The following is a 13782-nucleotide window of genomic DNA, read 5'->3' as shown; positions in this document are numbered from 1 at the left end:
TTGTACCATAATGTCATCATACATGAATCGGTGGGAATGCATCCCGGGTTCTCCCTCACGCGACGTGCACACGTAGTTTCGTTCGTCGAAGACTTTTTGATCTATTTTCCTTTTCAGACCTCGTCTCCCAGGACCAGAACCCTAACCAGTAATGCCGATGCAAGCAAGCCGAATAGACTCCTCTGCCGAAATGTGACTTTGTTTCCTTCCCCGGGCATCGCGCTTAAGAACGGGGCTTCTCCTTCTTCTCCTTCCACAGAGCGAGCAGACCAACACCAGAGACCTTGACGACCTTGAATCGCACACCGGGAATATCACCCTTGGCCTTGCCCTTGCGACCGAAACCGGCCAGGAGGACCTCGTCGTTCTCGTCCACGAAGTTCAAGCAACCGTCGTTGGGGACTGGAGTATTGTTAGTTTAACCATTGTTCATCTCTCGTGTTGTCTGGGGGTCGTCGTACCGAAGGCGGTGACCTTCTTTCCGTTCTTGATGAGCTGGACACGGACACACTTTCGGATGGCCGAGTTGGGCTGCTTGGCCTCGACACCGACCTTCTCGAGGACGATGCCCTTGGCGTGGGAAGAGCCACCGAAGGGCGAGGACTTAAAGGCAGTGCCGAGAGCACGCTTCTTGTAGGCGAGATCGGCCCATTTCTGGTCCTTTCGGTTCGTTCGCAGCTTGCGCGCAGCGTTAAGACCACGGGGTTTGCCTCCAGCCATTTTTGCTTCACGTCGTTAGTCGATGTCGATGCGAGGACTCGGATGCGATGAGGGCAGCTGATGGAATGAGAAGGGTTTCGCTGGGGCACCTACCGAACTTGTCTGTGTATCGCGACGACGGTTGGTGATGGGAATTAGCGGAGGCGACGAAAAGTTGGAGGAGCCAGCCAACAAATTCCGAGTAGGGTTTGAAGACCCTAGAGAATTAAGGCCCATGCACTTTGTGGAGGGAAGCACCTGATGCGTCACGTGATACTACTCAACTCGAACCACCCCACTTACCTGCAGCCGAGTGGACTGATTCAAGCTACCGGAGGCGTACCGTGTCGGTGTGGCACCCCGCTCAGTTTGCACTGTATCAACTCAGCATCTCTCATCTCGACTAACAAGGGTCTAGACTCTCGGTGTAGTATCCGCCTCTTAGCGACAACGCGAAGTGCACCACTCCCTCATTGCCTACACAACTTGAAGCTTTAAGGAGCTCTCTATATCATCATGTCTCACACGCCGAGACCTCAGAGCAGACAACGGGATCCACCTCCCGCTCTTTTCCTTCATCCTTCTCCTTCAGCCTCCAATGCCTCTCTACCACCAAATGGTCCACCGCCTAGTGTTCCCTTTCTGGGCCAGCCCAACCTGACGCCTGGCTACCGCTCAAATGCTGAGCGTGCACCTTCTGTCCGTTCCGGCACCGTTCTCACTCCGAGCCCCCAGCGGCCTGGCCTCTTTCCCGCGGAAAGCACTCGAGCAACTGGTGACCGGACGGACCTCTTGTGGTCTGAGATGCAAGCAACTCTCGAAGACGTTGAACTTTCAGCGTCTGGAGGAACTCACGTGTTTGGGCCTGATCATGACCGCAAGCTGGCCGATCTAAGAGCTGCCCAGATTGCACTCGCTCAAGCCTGGGCCAGGAGTGAAGCAGACGATGTGATAGAGACGGCGCAGCACGACCATGCCTCCATGGCCAGTGAAGAGGTTCGAAACTTGAAGGCAACGCTGGGCGACAACTCAAAGTCAGGCATCGATGGGACAGATGGAGGGAAAAGCACAGTTGGAAGCAGCAGCATCCCACGTCCTAATAGTAGCGGGGCAGGAGTTGAGGGACTTGGTGACAAGCTGGAAGAAGAGACAGAGGTGGATATTCTCCTTGCACGAAAGAGGAGAGAAGCCAACGATCGGTATTTCCAGCGAGTCAACCAAGGAGTTATTGACGTTGTCACCCGATTGGAGGATGTTGCTCTTGCCATGAGGGCTGTTGAGCAAGAAAGCAAGGAGGTGTGGAATGAAACTGAAGGTGTTCCCGGAGTCATGGGAACATAAGCATCGCCAGATTGACAAATACTTCTGGATTTTCAGCTCGGCGTTTGGGGGATTTATCTGCATGCATAGGCAAGTAGCATTGGATGAGTATCTTGGCATGGATCGAGGTAGAACTCAGACAATGCATAATACAAGACTGTGATTGATTGGGGCACATTCTTTCAACTTGGAAATAGCGGCAACCCCCTTTGATACTTTGACTATGCCAGGAGGCATGGATCTACTCCGCTAACTGTCTGGAGGCCGCTCGGAGAATTTGACTTACACGACCTAGCGATGGATGGTATCATTGGCATGTGGGTACACTGAAGGCGAGGTGTAACCAATATCATTGTGCAGACTCAAGAATAGAGCCATTAATATGCTGGAAACTTTGACGCAAGTCTGGAACGGATGTTTTGAGTGCATCCTGCGAGATCAACTGCCGTGTCTTGTTGATGTTGCTTGTCGGTTGTATTTAAGGTGAGCCGGGCCGATGCCCCACAGCGGCTCGTTGCCGGTGTGAAGTAATTAAGACGAAGCCATACGGATAGGTATATGTGATGAGAAATTAAACAATCAACCGAAATTCTAGGGGTCCTTGTGTTGCCGCAGACCTTGTTTGTTGGAAGCACAATGATATTGTATCTCGGCTAAGGTTGCGAGAGTTTGCTTGGTGCCTAGGCCAGCAAGCGATTGGCAGGCCACCTGCCTCATCCGGCCACGCCTTGGCGACGGGCTCGTGCGTCTGGTCGGACTCGGTGGAGTGACTCTGTGACTGGTATGCAGCCCGTCGGTCCCGCCGTCTGCCAGGCACCTCACTTTCGCCTTCACATCCATAAAGCCTCCAACCATCGCACTCGGCAACGACCCTCAACCTCACAGATATTCTACATCGCCAGAACACCCGCAAATTTGTCGCAACGATATTCGCTTGCATCAACAACATTCACATTCCGATACCGATCCCAACGACCCCTTAACCACCATGAGATTCCTCCCCTTCATCGCCGCTGCCCTCGCAGTGGTTCCCGGCGCGCTCGCCGTCGACCAGAAGAAGTCGGCCATCGTCTGGTTCAACGACGAGTCCACTCCCGATTCCGTCGTCAACGAGGTTAAGGACTCTCTCATCAAGGCTGGCGGCAAGATCACCCACATCTACACCATCATCAAGTACGCCCCCCCCGCAGCGACTCGGCCAAATGGCGCAGTAATGCTAACAGCGTTCTAGGGGATTTTCCGTCATCGCGCCCGAGAAGGCCCTCGAACTTGTCCGAACGTCACACGCCGATCACCAGATCCAGGTCGAGGAGGACGAGGTTGTCTCTGTATCCTAGAGTAGGGGATGCGCTACTGGTTGATGCGCCGAGTTGATGAGTACTTGGAGACACGATGATAGCAAGCCTTTGATTTCGCGTCTGCCGACTTGGCAGCAGTCAGGATTATTGATATCCTTGTTTTGGCGTTACAGGATGGGATGCGTTGGCATGGGACTTGGGGAAACATTCGCTTTCAGATCCAACATGAGCCGGTCGTTGTAATGCCCTCACGGGCAAATCAGGCCTTGGTCTATGTATGCAAGGTACACCATGCTCTATAGAACAGGAAGTACAGAATACACAGGCGTACAGCAAGCCTACACCTTGTTGGGCATTGCACCTCTGGGCACTCTTCCGGGGCCGTCCTGGAGCCAGCCAGCCCCCAGCCAGCCAGGTCAAACGTGATGACAGCGCCACGCGCCTCAAGGAGCGAAGCGGTTGGTACCTATTCAACTGGAATGCCGAGAGTCTAGTTCTCTATTCAAATCTCGATTAGGAGAATAGAGCTCGGACTTGAGCTTGTAGACCGCCATCTGTTCAGGGTCCAGGTTGAAGAATGACGTTTGCGATGGGGGTGAACACGATGGGACCTTTGTGGCACAATACTAACAAAGGCATATGCCAGTCCTCGCCCTTCCCGTACAGCCAAATGCTACCTATTATCTCTGCAAGTTGAAACCAGAGTGTCTTCTCGAACTAGATCGCATTTCCGTAACATTGAATGCCTCAAATGACGCTGCTGATCCGTGGTCATTTCATGCACGCCACAGCGCCACAAATGACAGGCTTCCAGGGGCACCCGATTCAGGGCCCCTGCCACTGTAGCAAATCGATAAGCCGACCTAAGCTCCCCCATGCCATGTGGAGGGCTTTAGGTACATAGAGTCGCAGAACATTGAAGGAACAGATTAACTCGGACCTTGTCCCTACAGTGAACACACCTCGAGCAATCGCTTCTTGACAATGGAACCTCGCTTTCGCACAACCTTATAACGATCCCTTATATACCTCTTGCCGCTATGCCGTCGAGGGCCTCTGCTGTCATCCCTGCATTTAGACACGCGACGCGACTCCCTATAATTGCGCCTTCACTATCGCTCCAATCTACCGACAGACTGATCCACGACTTCAAGTAACTCGCACATGGCTCCGGCCGCATCATCCCGCACGATGCCCGCCTACAGTCCCAAGGCGCAGGCGGCGCTCCTCAAAGCCGTAAGTATCATCTTTAACCCCTTCTCTTTCCTCCCCTCCCCCCTTGTCCGAAGTCCCCGCTGACCGCGCATTCCCCCAGGTCAACCGAGTATTCGAGCCGAAGCGGTCCGCCGACTCTCTCGATGAACTCAACGATGGTGTTGTTCTCGGTTATATCCTGCATGAGCTTGACCCAGACTTTGACCCCTCTGACCTCGAGGCGAATACCGGCACATCACGATACCTAACCAACAAGCGGAATATCCAGAATGTCTACAAGGGTCTCTTCCGCTTCATTCGTCGTCAAGCACCTGAACTTGGATGCCAGGCAAAGAAGTTTGACTACCATGCCATCGCTGAGAACCCCGAGCCCCAGGGCATCTGTCAGCTTCTAGTTGTCATGCTCTCGGCGGCCGCCATGGGCCCCGACAACCAAAAGTTCGTTCCCAGGCTTCAATCCGGCCTTGATACGCAGACACAGGCAGAGATTATGCAGATCATCCGAACGGTACAGCAAGATATCCAAAACTCGAGGGGCGATGATGATCTGGACGAGGCTATTGACGCCGTCATGGAAGCTCGAGACATCGATCTGCTTGTCGAGGAGCAGAATGCGGACCTACGACAAGAACTCGACATTTGCAAAAAGACCCTATCAGATTATATCACCCGCCTCGACCATCTTCAGCAAAGCCACGAGGAGCTCAAGTATGAGAAGGAAAAGAACGACCGCGAACTCGAGGTGCTGCGAAAAGCAACTCAGGATGGCGCTAACAGCGCCGAGGCGATCAAGTCACTCGAGGCCCAAATTCACGATCAGATGGAAATCATCGCCAGGCACGAAGAGGCGATACGGAGAGACTCGCGCATCAAGGCGCAGCTTGAGAGCGAGGTCCAAAAACTGACCGAGAGATGCAGAGAAGCCGACGAGCTTCGTGACAGTGCAGCGGAGTGGAGGCACAAGGCTGAGGAACTTGAGAAGAAAGCCAATACCGCAGAGCGGTATAAGCAGAAGATCGAGTCCCTACAGCACGTTGTCAAGGAGGTCCAGAACCTGCGGTTCGAGAAGGGGGAGTTGCAGGACCAGGTCCGGTTACTCTTGGACCAGCAGGATAAGAGTTCTCGCGCCAGGACAGCAGAGGATGAGCTGACCAAGATGATCACTCAGTCCGAGCAGCATCTCTGGGATGAGCGAAATCAAAAGACCCAGCTGATGAGGGACTATGCTGCTCTCGAAGACGAAGTGATTCGCCTACGGGCTCGACAGAGCCACGACGAGAACTTTATCAGGGATCTCCAGGATCAGATTCAGAGCGGTGCCTCTGTTGAGAGCCCACCACTTGGCATGAGCATGACCGGGGGAGCTCCTACCAGTCTTGAGGATGAACTGAACGATGCAGCTACCGAGGACGGTGCCCAGATTAACATACCTCTAGAATTGTCCCGTCTCAAGGCTGAGAACGATCTATTGCGCAGCACCGTGGGATCCGAAAACACAGCACCCCTTCGGCGGGAGCTGGACGAGGAGAAAAAGCAGAGAGCTCACTTGCAGAAATCCTACAACGATATCTTCGAGAAGCATGCTGTCTCGCAGGACCATATTGAAGCTCTGATCAACAACATGACCGACGAAGGGTTAGTCAACGCGATTAATGAGGCAAACATTCCTTACGGGATACACGTGCTTACTGGTGACTTTTACAGAACCAAGGCGTTTATCAATCTCCGTCAGGATCTCATGCAGACCCAATTCGAGCTTGAGCAGGCGAAGAAACGGGAGAAGGACCTGACTGCCCAGGTGGCTGATCAAGGCCGTGATCTCCTCGCCGCTCGAGCAGAGCTCTCAGCTCTTGGCCACGAGGGTGCTGACGCTCTCAAGGAGCTCAAGACCGCTGATGTTGTCATCATCTCATCGCTCAAGTCGGAACTCGACCATGCGCGGGAGGAGCTCAGCTACTGCGTTGCAGAGCGAGATGCACAACAGACGCAACTCGTCCAGGCTCTCCTTGATAAGGACAAGCTTCGGAAGGCCGTCGAAGAGGGTGGACTCCTGCAAGATTCCAACTCAGGAGAGGGTGACGTACCTGACGGTGACAAGAAGAGCGAGCTGATCGCGAAATTGCGCACTCGACTCCTTGAAAAACGCGGGGTGAGTGGTGGTCTCTATTATGTACTTGCTCATGGCGACCCCGAGGACCCAGTGGTCTCAGAGGCGAGTTCGCCTGGCACGACGGCATTTTCTCTATCGAAGCGTTGTCTCTCATGGCCTCTCCGGTCAGGGGCCCCCAAGGTCGAAGTCGACTTGCCGGAGACGCCCCGTACTCAAAGGGGACGTCCTCAAAAGGGATGTCCTCGAAGGGAACGTTCTCCCTCCTGGCCCAAGCCGATAGTCCCTCGTGAAACAGTTTGCGATTCAGAAGAACATCCATAGCGGGATCGTTTTGAGCCAGTTCAAGCCATCCCTCCCCCTCTCAAGCGAGAGGATACTCTGTTTTACCACTAGCTTTTGTTGGAGTGCCGTTGGCTGACCAAGTTTTCGCAGCAACTCGAGCGCTCAGAGACGGACAAGATTGAGCTCCAACGCAAACTTAAGGCTGCTCACGACGGAGAAGCAGTGGCAGCACAAAAGGTACGTATTGCTTGCCTTTACATAGATACTAAACATGGCTGGTTCCATAAACTTGCAACCGGGTGCATAGTTGTTACTACTTGCACACCCTCAATACATTCTCGAACTGTGACTGACAAACCGTGACAAGGCGGCGAGCGACCAAATCATCCGGAACCTCGAGAGGGAGAACGCCCTCATCGCGACAGCATGGTATGATATCACGAGCCGGCTCCAGAGCAACCACGTCGTTCTACAACGGCGGAACGACGCCCCCAGGAGCTGGCTTAACAAGCAGAGGCAGATGGTCAATGGTCAGTTGCGCTTCCGCGACTCGCTCTACCTCTACTGACCCTCACGTCAGCGACCCCGCGGCGATAGGAATTCGCGGGGTGAGAAGAACCCCTGCTGGACCATGAGGCCGCTCGAGGGGCGCCTCATTGTTCGGCTGCACAGTTTAGCACTTAGTCTAGGTCAAGGCCAGGCTTGCTTTACTTTCTCGCCATTCGTTTCGGTAGCTCATTTTGATATGCCGACGTGGAACATCCGAGACCGTTCTTTTTTTTTCTGGTCCATTACCCCCTTTATAATCGTAACCTCAATATGGAGAACAGGGGCACTCACTAGTGTCGCCGTGTTCCTTTTCTTTTTTCAAATTGTGTGTCCTTGAAAGCATTGCGAGGGAGCTGGGGGAGTTTCTTTGACAGGGTCATTGCATAGTAGACTGACGGTTAAGAGGGAGAGGATGGATAGCTGCACTAAGGAGGGAGATGCGTTGTCGATTAGCGTTGGCATAGATATGAGGCGTCTAAGTGCCCACCTCAAAGTCATCTCGTGACAACCAAGTACAGAGGCGTGCATTGTGGCTACTAGGACGTGTCATGTTGGTGGTGATGGTGAAGAGTAGAAGACGAGACGGTGAAGTATATCAAAAAGCTTGGAGCTTCAAAATGCCCAACCTTTTTGTTTGTTTGAAACTAGCAGTAAAAAAGACAAGTGTGATACATGGCAAAGCGTCGTCTCGGTAGCTTTTAATCTACACAGGAACCCCAAGGCCACCGGGCAAAACCCTCTACCGTTAACGCCTCTTTGGCCTGGAGGACTGGACTCCCCTTCTCCCTTTTCGCGCCCTTCCCTCGTTTCGTGCCAGTTTGCATTTCATCCATACCGTTCATATATCCAAGACGCACCCCGCCTACTCTTTTTTAAATAACTTCGGCGGGGGCGTCTCGCCAGCGACGTGAAGCCAACCGGGCTACACCACTCCCTCATGACACACAGACACACACTCTCCGCTCTAGGCCCTCTTCTCGTTGAGGATGTTGAGCATGGACTTCCACACCTGGCCAGGCTCTTGGCTGGCATCGACACCGTGCCAGATGCCGGTCTTCTTGTAGTAACCCACAACGGGCTCAGTCTGCTTGTGGTAGGTGACGAGACGCTTCTTGAGGGCTTCAGCGTTGTCGTCGCTTCGCTGGATCAGAGGCTCGCCGGTGATGTCATCCTTCATGTACTGCTTGGGGGGGTTGAAGGTGGTGTGGTATGAGCGGCCGGAGGCGGGGTGGACTAGACGGCCAGTGATGCGGGCGACGAGGAGAGAGTCGTCAATCTTGAGCTCGACGGCGTGCTGGAGCTTCTGGTTGCGCTCCTGAAGCATAGCATCGAGACCCTCGGCCTGGGGAACTGTTCGGGGGAAACCGTCGAGGATGAAGCTGTCGTGGAGCGTATTGTCAGCAGCTAAACAGAGAAACCGAGGTATACCAGGGTCCCGAGCACGGAACCCGAAGAAATTTTGACTTACCCGCCCTGGCACTCCTGGTTGTGGTTGAGCTCCTCCCGGATCATGCCAATCATGATCTCGTCGCTGACCAGACCGCCCTGGTCCATAATCTTCTTTGCCTCGACACCGAGGGGAGTCTTCTTGGCGACCTGCGATCGCAGCATGTCACCGGTGGCCTGCGCATCGAAGAGGGGCATGTTAGAACAGCGAATTCTTGCTTGAGGATGTGTCGCGACGGGAATTGACATACCAGATGGCAGCAGGAGAACTTCTCCTTGATCTTGGGGGCCTGGGTTCCCTTTCCTGTGAGAAGTTGGTCAGCACGGCACTGGAGGGGATATCGCAACAGCAAGAGAAAAAATCACTTACCAGCACCGGGAGGACCGATGAGAATCATTCGAATTTCCTCGGTAGAGACGGGAGAGCCAGTAGCTCGCGCCTCGAGGGTCTTGATGCGCGTGTCAAGAGAGCTGATGACGCTCTTGAGCTGCTTCAACTCATCTTCGACGAAACCCATTGTTGCGACTGCGGGAGGATGAGGGGGACTCTGGGAGGTGTTCTGGCGGCAATTGAGGGAGCAGCTTCAGAGAAGACGGCGGATTAAAGACGGCGGCGGCGAGGGATGTTTTGGAGACGAGAGGGCGGGAGGTTGAGGCGAGGGGAGACGAGGAGAGGGAAAAAAGCGAGGTTAAAGTCAACGACGGGCGAGACAAGGGAAATCTTGGTGCGTAGCCGGAGGATGGGAGGTTTTTGGGGGGGAGCTTGGGTCGGCGTTGATTGGCCCGATGCACGCGGTTTCTGCTGGAAGGCGATGGATGGGGGTACACCCCTGTTCCCGGCATGGATATGCTGGGGAGACGCCTCTCGCGGGCCTGAGCGTGAGTGAGAGCGGCTTTTTATCCGTAGGTAGTGGACGGGAAATGTCTGTGCTTGATTGTTGTAGACGAGATATTTGCTGTTCTAAGAGATTTTGAATTGTGCTGTCAATGTCACGATATTGTAGCGTGACGGATATCGAGGTCCATGTCGGTGTCGACGACAACATAAACATCAAAAATCCCCGTCTTCAAGCCGACAACTCAAGGCAACACATGTCCATATAATATTCGGCACCGTCGACAGGTACCGCCCCAGCTACGTACTTGCCCCCCATCCATCGCTGCCGCCGGTACTCGGTACGGCTCCGGCGCAATAGACACCACCACCTGTTCGTGACCTGACCAAGCTCCAACTATCACACTCTTGGCTTCTACAATTGCCCATTCTGGACTATGCGACACATACGACATACGGTGAACTAGGTTTCACGCGATACAAGCAATCATATATGGGGGCAAGCGTTTTTTGATCTGCGAAATAAATCCGCGTCACTCTCGCCATTCGGAATTGCTTCACTACACAAAGCTGTGATACCTAGGGTAGGCTGAAAGGAAGCTCCTCGTCCCGGAACATGTCCGTCGTCGAGATAGGCTCCATCAGCTCCCCAGGTGCGAAGCCATGGATCACATTGAAATCGTGGCCAATCGAACTTCGCCGAGGCGGCATCAATCGCGAATCTCGCTCGAATCGCTCGAGGCTGGGCTACCTACAGTACGTAGTGACGACCGGAGTTTGCTCGGTCATCAGGGCCGAGGCTCAAAGGGCTGGGATGCCACGGTCCCTTGATCCGAGCAAAGCACCGCCGTCCCGTCTACAATGTCGCACTCGCCGCTCATCGGTCAAACACCTCTGGCACGGCCACACTCCGACCGGCATGTAATACAGAATTGCTTGCTCACCACGGGCTGGAGCGCAAGGACCACTGACCCGGTAGTCGACATATGCCGGCCTTCGCCCTGCTTCTGTTGCCGCCGCCGCGTCCCGTGTGTAGTGTAAATAACTACCTATTCCAGTAGTTACTGCTACCGCCCTCTCGTTGGCCGTTGCCTCCATTGCTTTGCGTACACGCGTAGGCGTGGCCATAGCCGGCTTCAACAAGACCCCAATTCGTTCCCCTTGGACGTTAGCCTCCATCTTTCCGCTGCCCCAAGGAAATAACCCGAACCAAGGCTACCAAGACTGTGAATTGCCTGCGAGTTGCCGCACCTACATCTTGATAGCGTATTACGTAGAGTTCAATGCTGGACCCTGCTTGAGGCTTGCCGCCTGGGCTCCTACTCTTGCTTGTTGACAATTGCCTTCATAGACAAAAGCGGCACTCTCCGGTTGGCGCCGAGGTCAAGGTGAGCGTCCCGGCTGGTGGATACACCTCTCTCAACATTCGCCCGCTTACCCAAAGTAGAATATCCGGGATGAGCGAAGTCGGTTCAAGAAAGGAAATTCCCCCAACCAGTTGCTTGCCATGGTAGCATGGCCATGCTTGGATATCCGATGACCTGGGTGGTGTCTGTAGCAGTGTGAAGCACTCAAATGCAAATGCATATCTTATACAAGACACGGCAATGGCGAGTCTTCGGCCGAACACCACTCACCGAGGCAATGATGTCAGACCAATGCAGGGTCAACAGAAGAAGCCACGCCGCGTTCCCAGCCATCGCCGCTCCAACAAGACCAGCTCTTGTGGCAGCTCCGTGCCCCAGTTCTTCATGTCGCTGCTCTGTGGCTGCTCTGTGGCTCGAAAATTGAACCGCACGTGATGTGGCGTCGCGAGGCTCGAGCTTTGATCCATCAATCAGCCTGGCCCAATCGGGAGCTAAGCTACCCTCTCCAGGAAGGCAGCCTCAAGACTACGTACGTGCGACCACAATAATCACTGCATCAACATCTCGACTCTGCCTTCAAACTCGCCGCGCCGCACGACAGAGATCGCGCACCGAATCCTATTCCTCCCCCAGACACGCATCCGTTGTAATACCTCCCCGACGACATAGCAACGATGCCTGCCACAACAGCAGAAACACTCTCCCTCGTCACTCGAAACGTCACCGTTGCGCCCCTCGTTCTCCTCTCTGCGGTCGACCACTACAACCGAACCACTTCTACCAAGACAAAGCGACGTGTCGTGGGTGTCCTGCTGGGCCAGAACGATGGCAAGGACGTGAGAGTATCCAACAGCTTTGCTGGTACGTTGCCCTGGTGTCATGGAATGGCAGGTGATGGGCGCTTACAATGAGACTGCAGTTCCCTTTGAGGAAGACGACAAGGACCCCTCAGTGTGGTTCCTTGACCACAACTATGTCGAGTCGATGAACGACATGTTCAAGAAGGTCAACGCCCGAGAGAAGCTGATAGGCTGGTACCACACCGGCCCCAAGCTGCGCGCATCCGACTTGGAGATCAACGAGCTCTTCAAGCGCTACACACCCAACCCCCTCCTCGTCATCATCGACGTGCAGCCCAAGGAGTCGGGCGTTCCCACAGATGCTTATTTTGCCGTTGAGGAGATCAAGGATGTGCGTCATGAACCATGCCTAGCGACCAACTTGCCCAGACTGACATGAATTAGGATGGCACAACCACCTCGCGAACGTTTGTTCACACCCCTTCGATCATCGAGGCCGAGGAGGCAGAAGAGATTGGCGTCGAGCATCTGCTAAGAGACATCCGCGACGTTGCTGCGGGAACCCTATCCACACGAATCACCAACCAGCTGCAATCGCTCCAGGGTCTACACCTCCGCCTGCGAGACATTGGAGCCTATCTCCAGAAGGTCCTCGACAAGCAATTGCCAGTCAACCACGCCATTCTAGGCAACCTGCAGGACGTCTTCAACCTGCTTCCCAACCTCACCTCGGCCGAGGGAGACAGCAAGTCGGGCGCTGGCGAGCTTTCATATGCGATGAGCATCAAGACCAACGACCAGCTCATGGCTATTTACCTGAGCAGTTTGATACGCGCGATTACGGCATTCCACGACCTGATCGAGAACAAGATCCAGAACCGGCAACAGCAGGAGGACAAGGAGGCAAAGAAGGAGGAGGTCAACGGCAAGGACGAGAAGAAGGAGGGCACTAATGGCGCGAGCGGCGAGTCCAAGGAGGGCGCCGACAAGGACAAGGAGACCAAGGAGAAGGAGGCGAAGAAATAAAGAAGGAAGCTAAGTGACTGTAGAAGGGCATAGATTTGGGTGCAGAAGCTCTTTGGCGTCTGGAGGAGGGAACCACGGCGGTATCGGCCAAGGGTTAAGGCAAAGCGCCTTTTGTACATTGATCACATCAAACCGGGGTTTAGAGGACGGAACAAGGATAATCTGCCGGACATCGCCCTGGTATTAACAAATTCCTGGCATCCATTGCTAGAATTGCCCGTATCATAGGTCTGCAACTATGCCTGCCATCTCTTCCCTCAAGATCTCTCGGTCCTCGACATATTGACCCAGTATTGCCGGCCACTTGTCTACAAGTAAGCAAGCGAGTAGATGCTTGCAGCAAGGTGGTACGTCGCCGGATGGGTTTAGACCTAGTCCACCAAACGACCACTCATCTTGCGAGGGACACTCCATCTGTTCTGTTGCTGGTACTGGATGACTCGGGAAAGCATCAAAGGTGAAGCTTGCGCAGGAGCAGTTCCACGCATTGAGATGGACAACGTATCGTTTTGAAGAGAGGGTGAAGTCGCGAGTGCGACGGGACAGCGTTGAAGCGAGCGAGCGCACGATAAAGATGTCGTCCTTTGGTTTACTTGGAGCGTTCAAGCCTTCAGACACTGGTTGTTCATCCCCGCCTGGTTGTTCATCTTGTGCGGCAGAGTACTTCCGTACTAGCCGAGTGACAAGCCCCCGATCAAGTAAATCTAGAGCCGGGAGGAGGAGATTTGGGAAGAGAACATGTAGCGTGAGCAGGAGAGGGCGTTGCGAGGGTGGGATGGCCTGGAGGGGTGATGTGGATGGAGGTTGAGCAGGCGGAGGCGGCTGTGATGATGTC

The 13782-nt window shown here is 54.3% G+C and overlaps 6 protein-coding genes across 6 annotated transcripts; 4 read left to right on the top strand and 2 right to left on the bottom strand.

Moving 5' to 3' along the window:
* Positions 1-223: 223 nt before the first annotated feature.
* Positions 224-895, bottom strand: NCS57_00710800 (uncharacterized protein; the record flags this gene model as incomplete). The annotated part of the gene is made up of 2 exons (XM_053056971.1): positions 462-895; positions 224-402 (listed from the first exon to the last, which is right to left on the bottom strand). The coding sequence occupies exons 1-2, from the start codon at positions 718-720 to the stop codon at positions 224-226; spliced, it is 438 nt and encodes a 145-aa protein (XP_052913166.1). The 5' UTR covers positions 721-895.
* Positions 896-1215: 320 nt separating this feature from the next.
* On the top strand, positions 1216-2040 carry NCS57_00710700 (uncharacterized protein; the record flags this gene model as incomplete). The annotated part of the gene is made up of 1 exon (XM_053056970.1): positions 1216-2040. One exon carries the CDS (start codon positions 1216-1218, stop codon positions 2038-2040), a length of 825 nt encoding a protein of 274 aa, XP_052913165.1.
* An 832-nt stretch (positions 2041-2872) lies between these two features.
* On the top strand, positions 2873-3356 carry NCS57_00710600 (uncharacterized protein; the record flags this gene model as incomplete). Its single annotated transcript, XM_053056969.1, has 2 exons — positions 2873-3192; positions 3251-3356. The coding sequence occupies exons 1-2, from the start codon at positions 3008-3010 to the stop codon at positions 3354-3356; spliced, it is 291 nt and encodes a 96-aa protein (XP_052913164.1). The 5' UTR covers positions 2873-3007.
* A 1125-nt stretch (positions 3357-4481) lies between these two features.
* Positions 4482-7492, top strand: NCS57_00710500 (uncharacterized protein; the record flags this gene model as incomplete). The annotated part of the gene is made up of 4 exons (XM_053056968.1): positions 4482-4553; positions 4633-6681; positions 7075-7161; positions 7292-7492. The coding sequence occupies 4 exons, from the start codon at positions 4482-4484 to the stop codon at positions 7490-7492; spliced, it is 2409 nt and encodes an 802-aa protein (XP_052913163.1).
* A 945-nt stretch (positions 7493-8437) lies between these two features.
* Positions 8438-9437, bottom strand: NCS57_00710400 (adenylate kinase; the record flags this gene model as incomplete). The annotated part of the gene is made up of 4 exons (XM_053056967.1): positions 8438-8852; positions 8942-9096; positions 9171-9223; positions 9290-9437. The coding sequence occupies 4 exons, from the start codon at positions 9435-9437 to the stop codon at positions 8438-8440; spliced, it is 771 nt and encodes a 256-aa protein (XP_052913162.1).
* A 2358-nt stretch (positions 9438-11795) lies between these two features.
* On the top strand, positions 11796-12947 carry NCS57_00710300 (uncharacterized protein; the record flags this gene model as incomplete). Its single annotated transcript, XM_053056966.1, has 3 exons — positions 11796-11982; positions 12041-12312; positions 12366-12947. 3 exons carry the CDS (start codon positions 11796-11798, stop codon positions 12945-12947), a joined length of 1041 nt encoding a protein of 346 aa, XP_052913161.1.
* Positions 12948-13782: the final 835 nt, after the last annotated feature.

This window comes from Fusarium keratoplasticum, chromosome 5 (genome assembly GCF_025433545.1).
Source record: "Fusarium keratoplasticum isolate Fu6.1 chromosome 5, whole genome shotgun sequence".
In the NCBI taxonomy this organism is placed as follows: domain Eukaryota; kingdom Fungi; phylum Ascomycota; class Sordariomycetes; order Hypocreales; family Nectriaceae; genus Fusarium; species Fusarium keratoplasticum.
The sequence above is the reverse complement of the archived record's forward strand: the minus strand, read 5'-3'. Positions and strand labels throughout refer to the sequence as shown.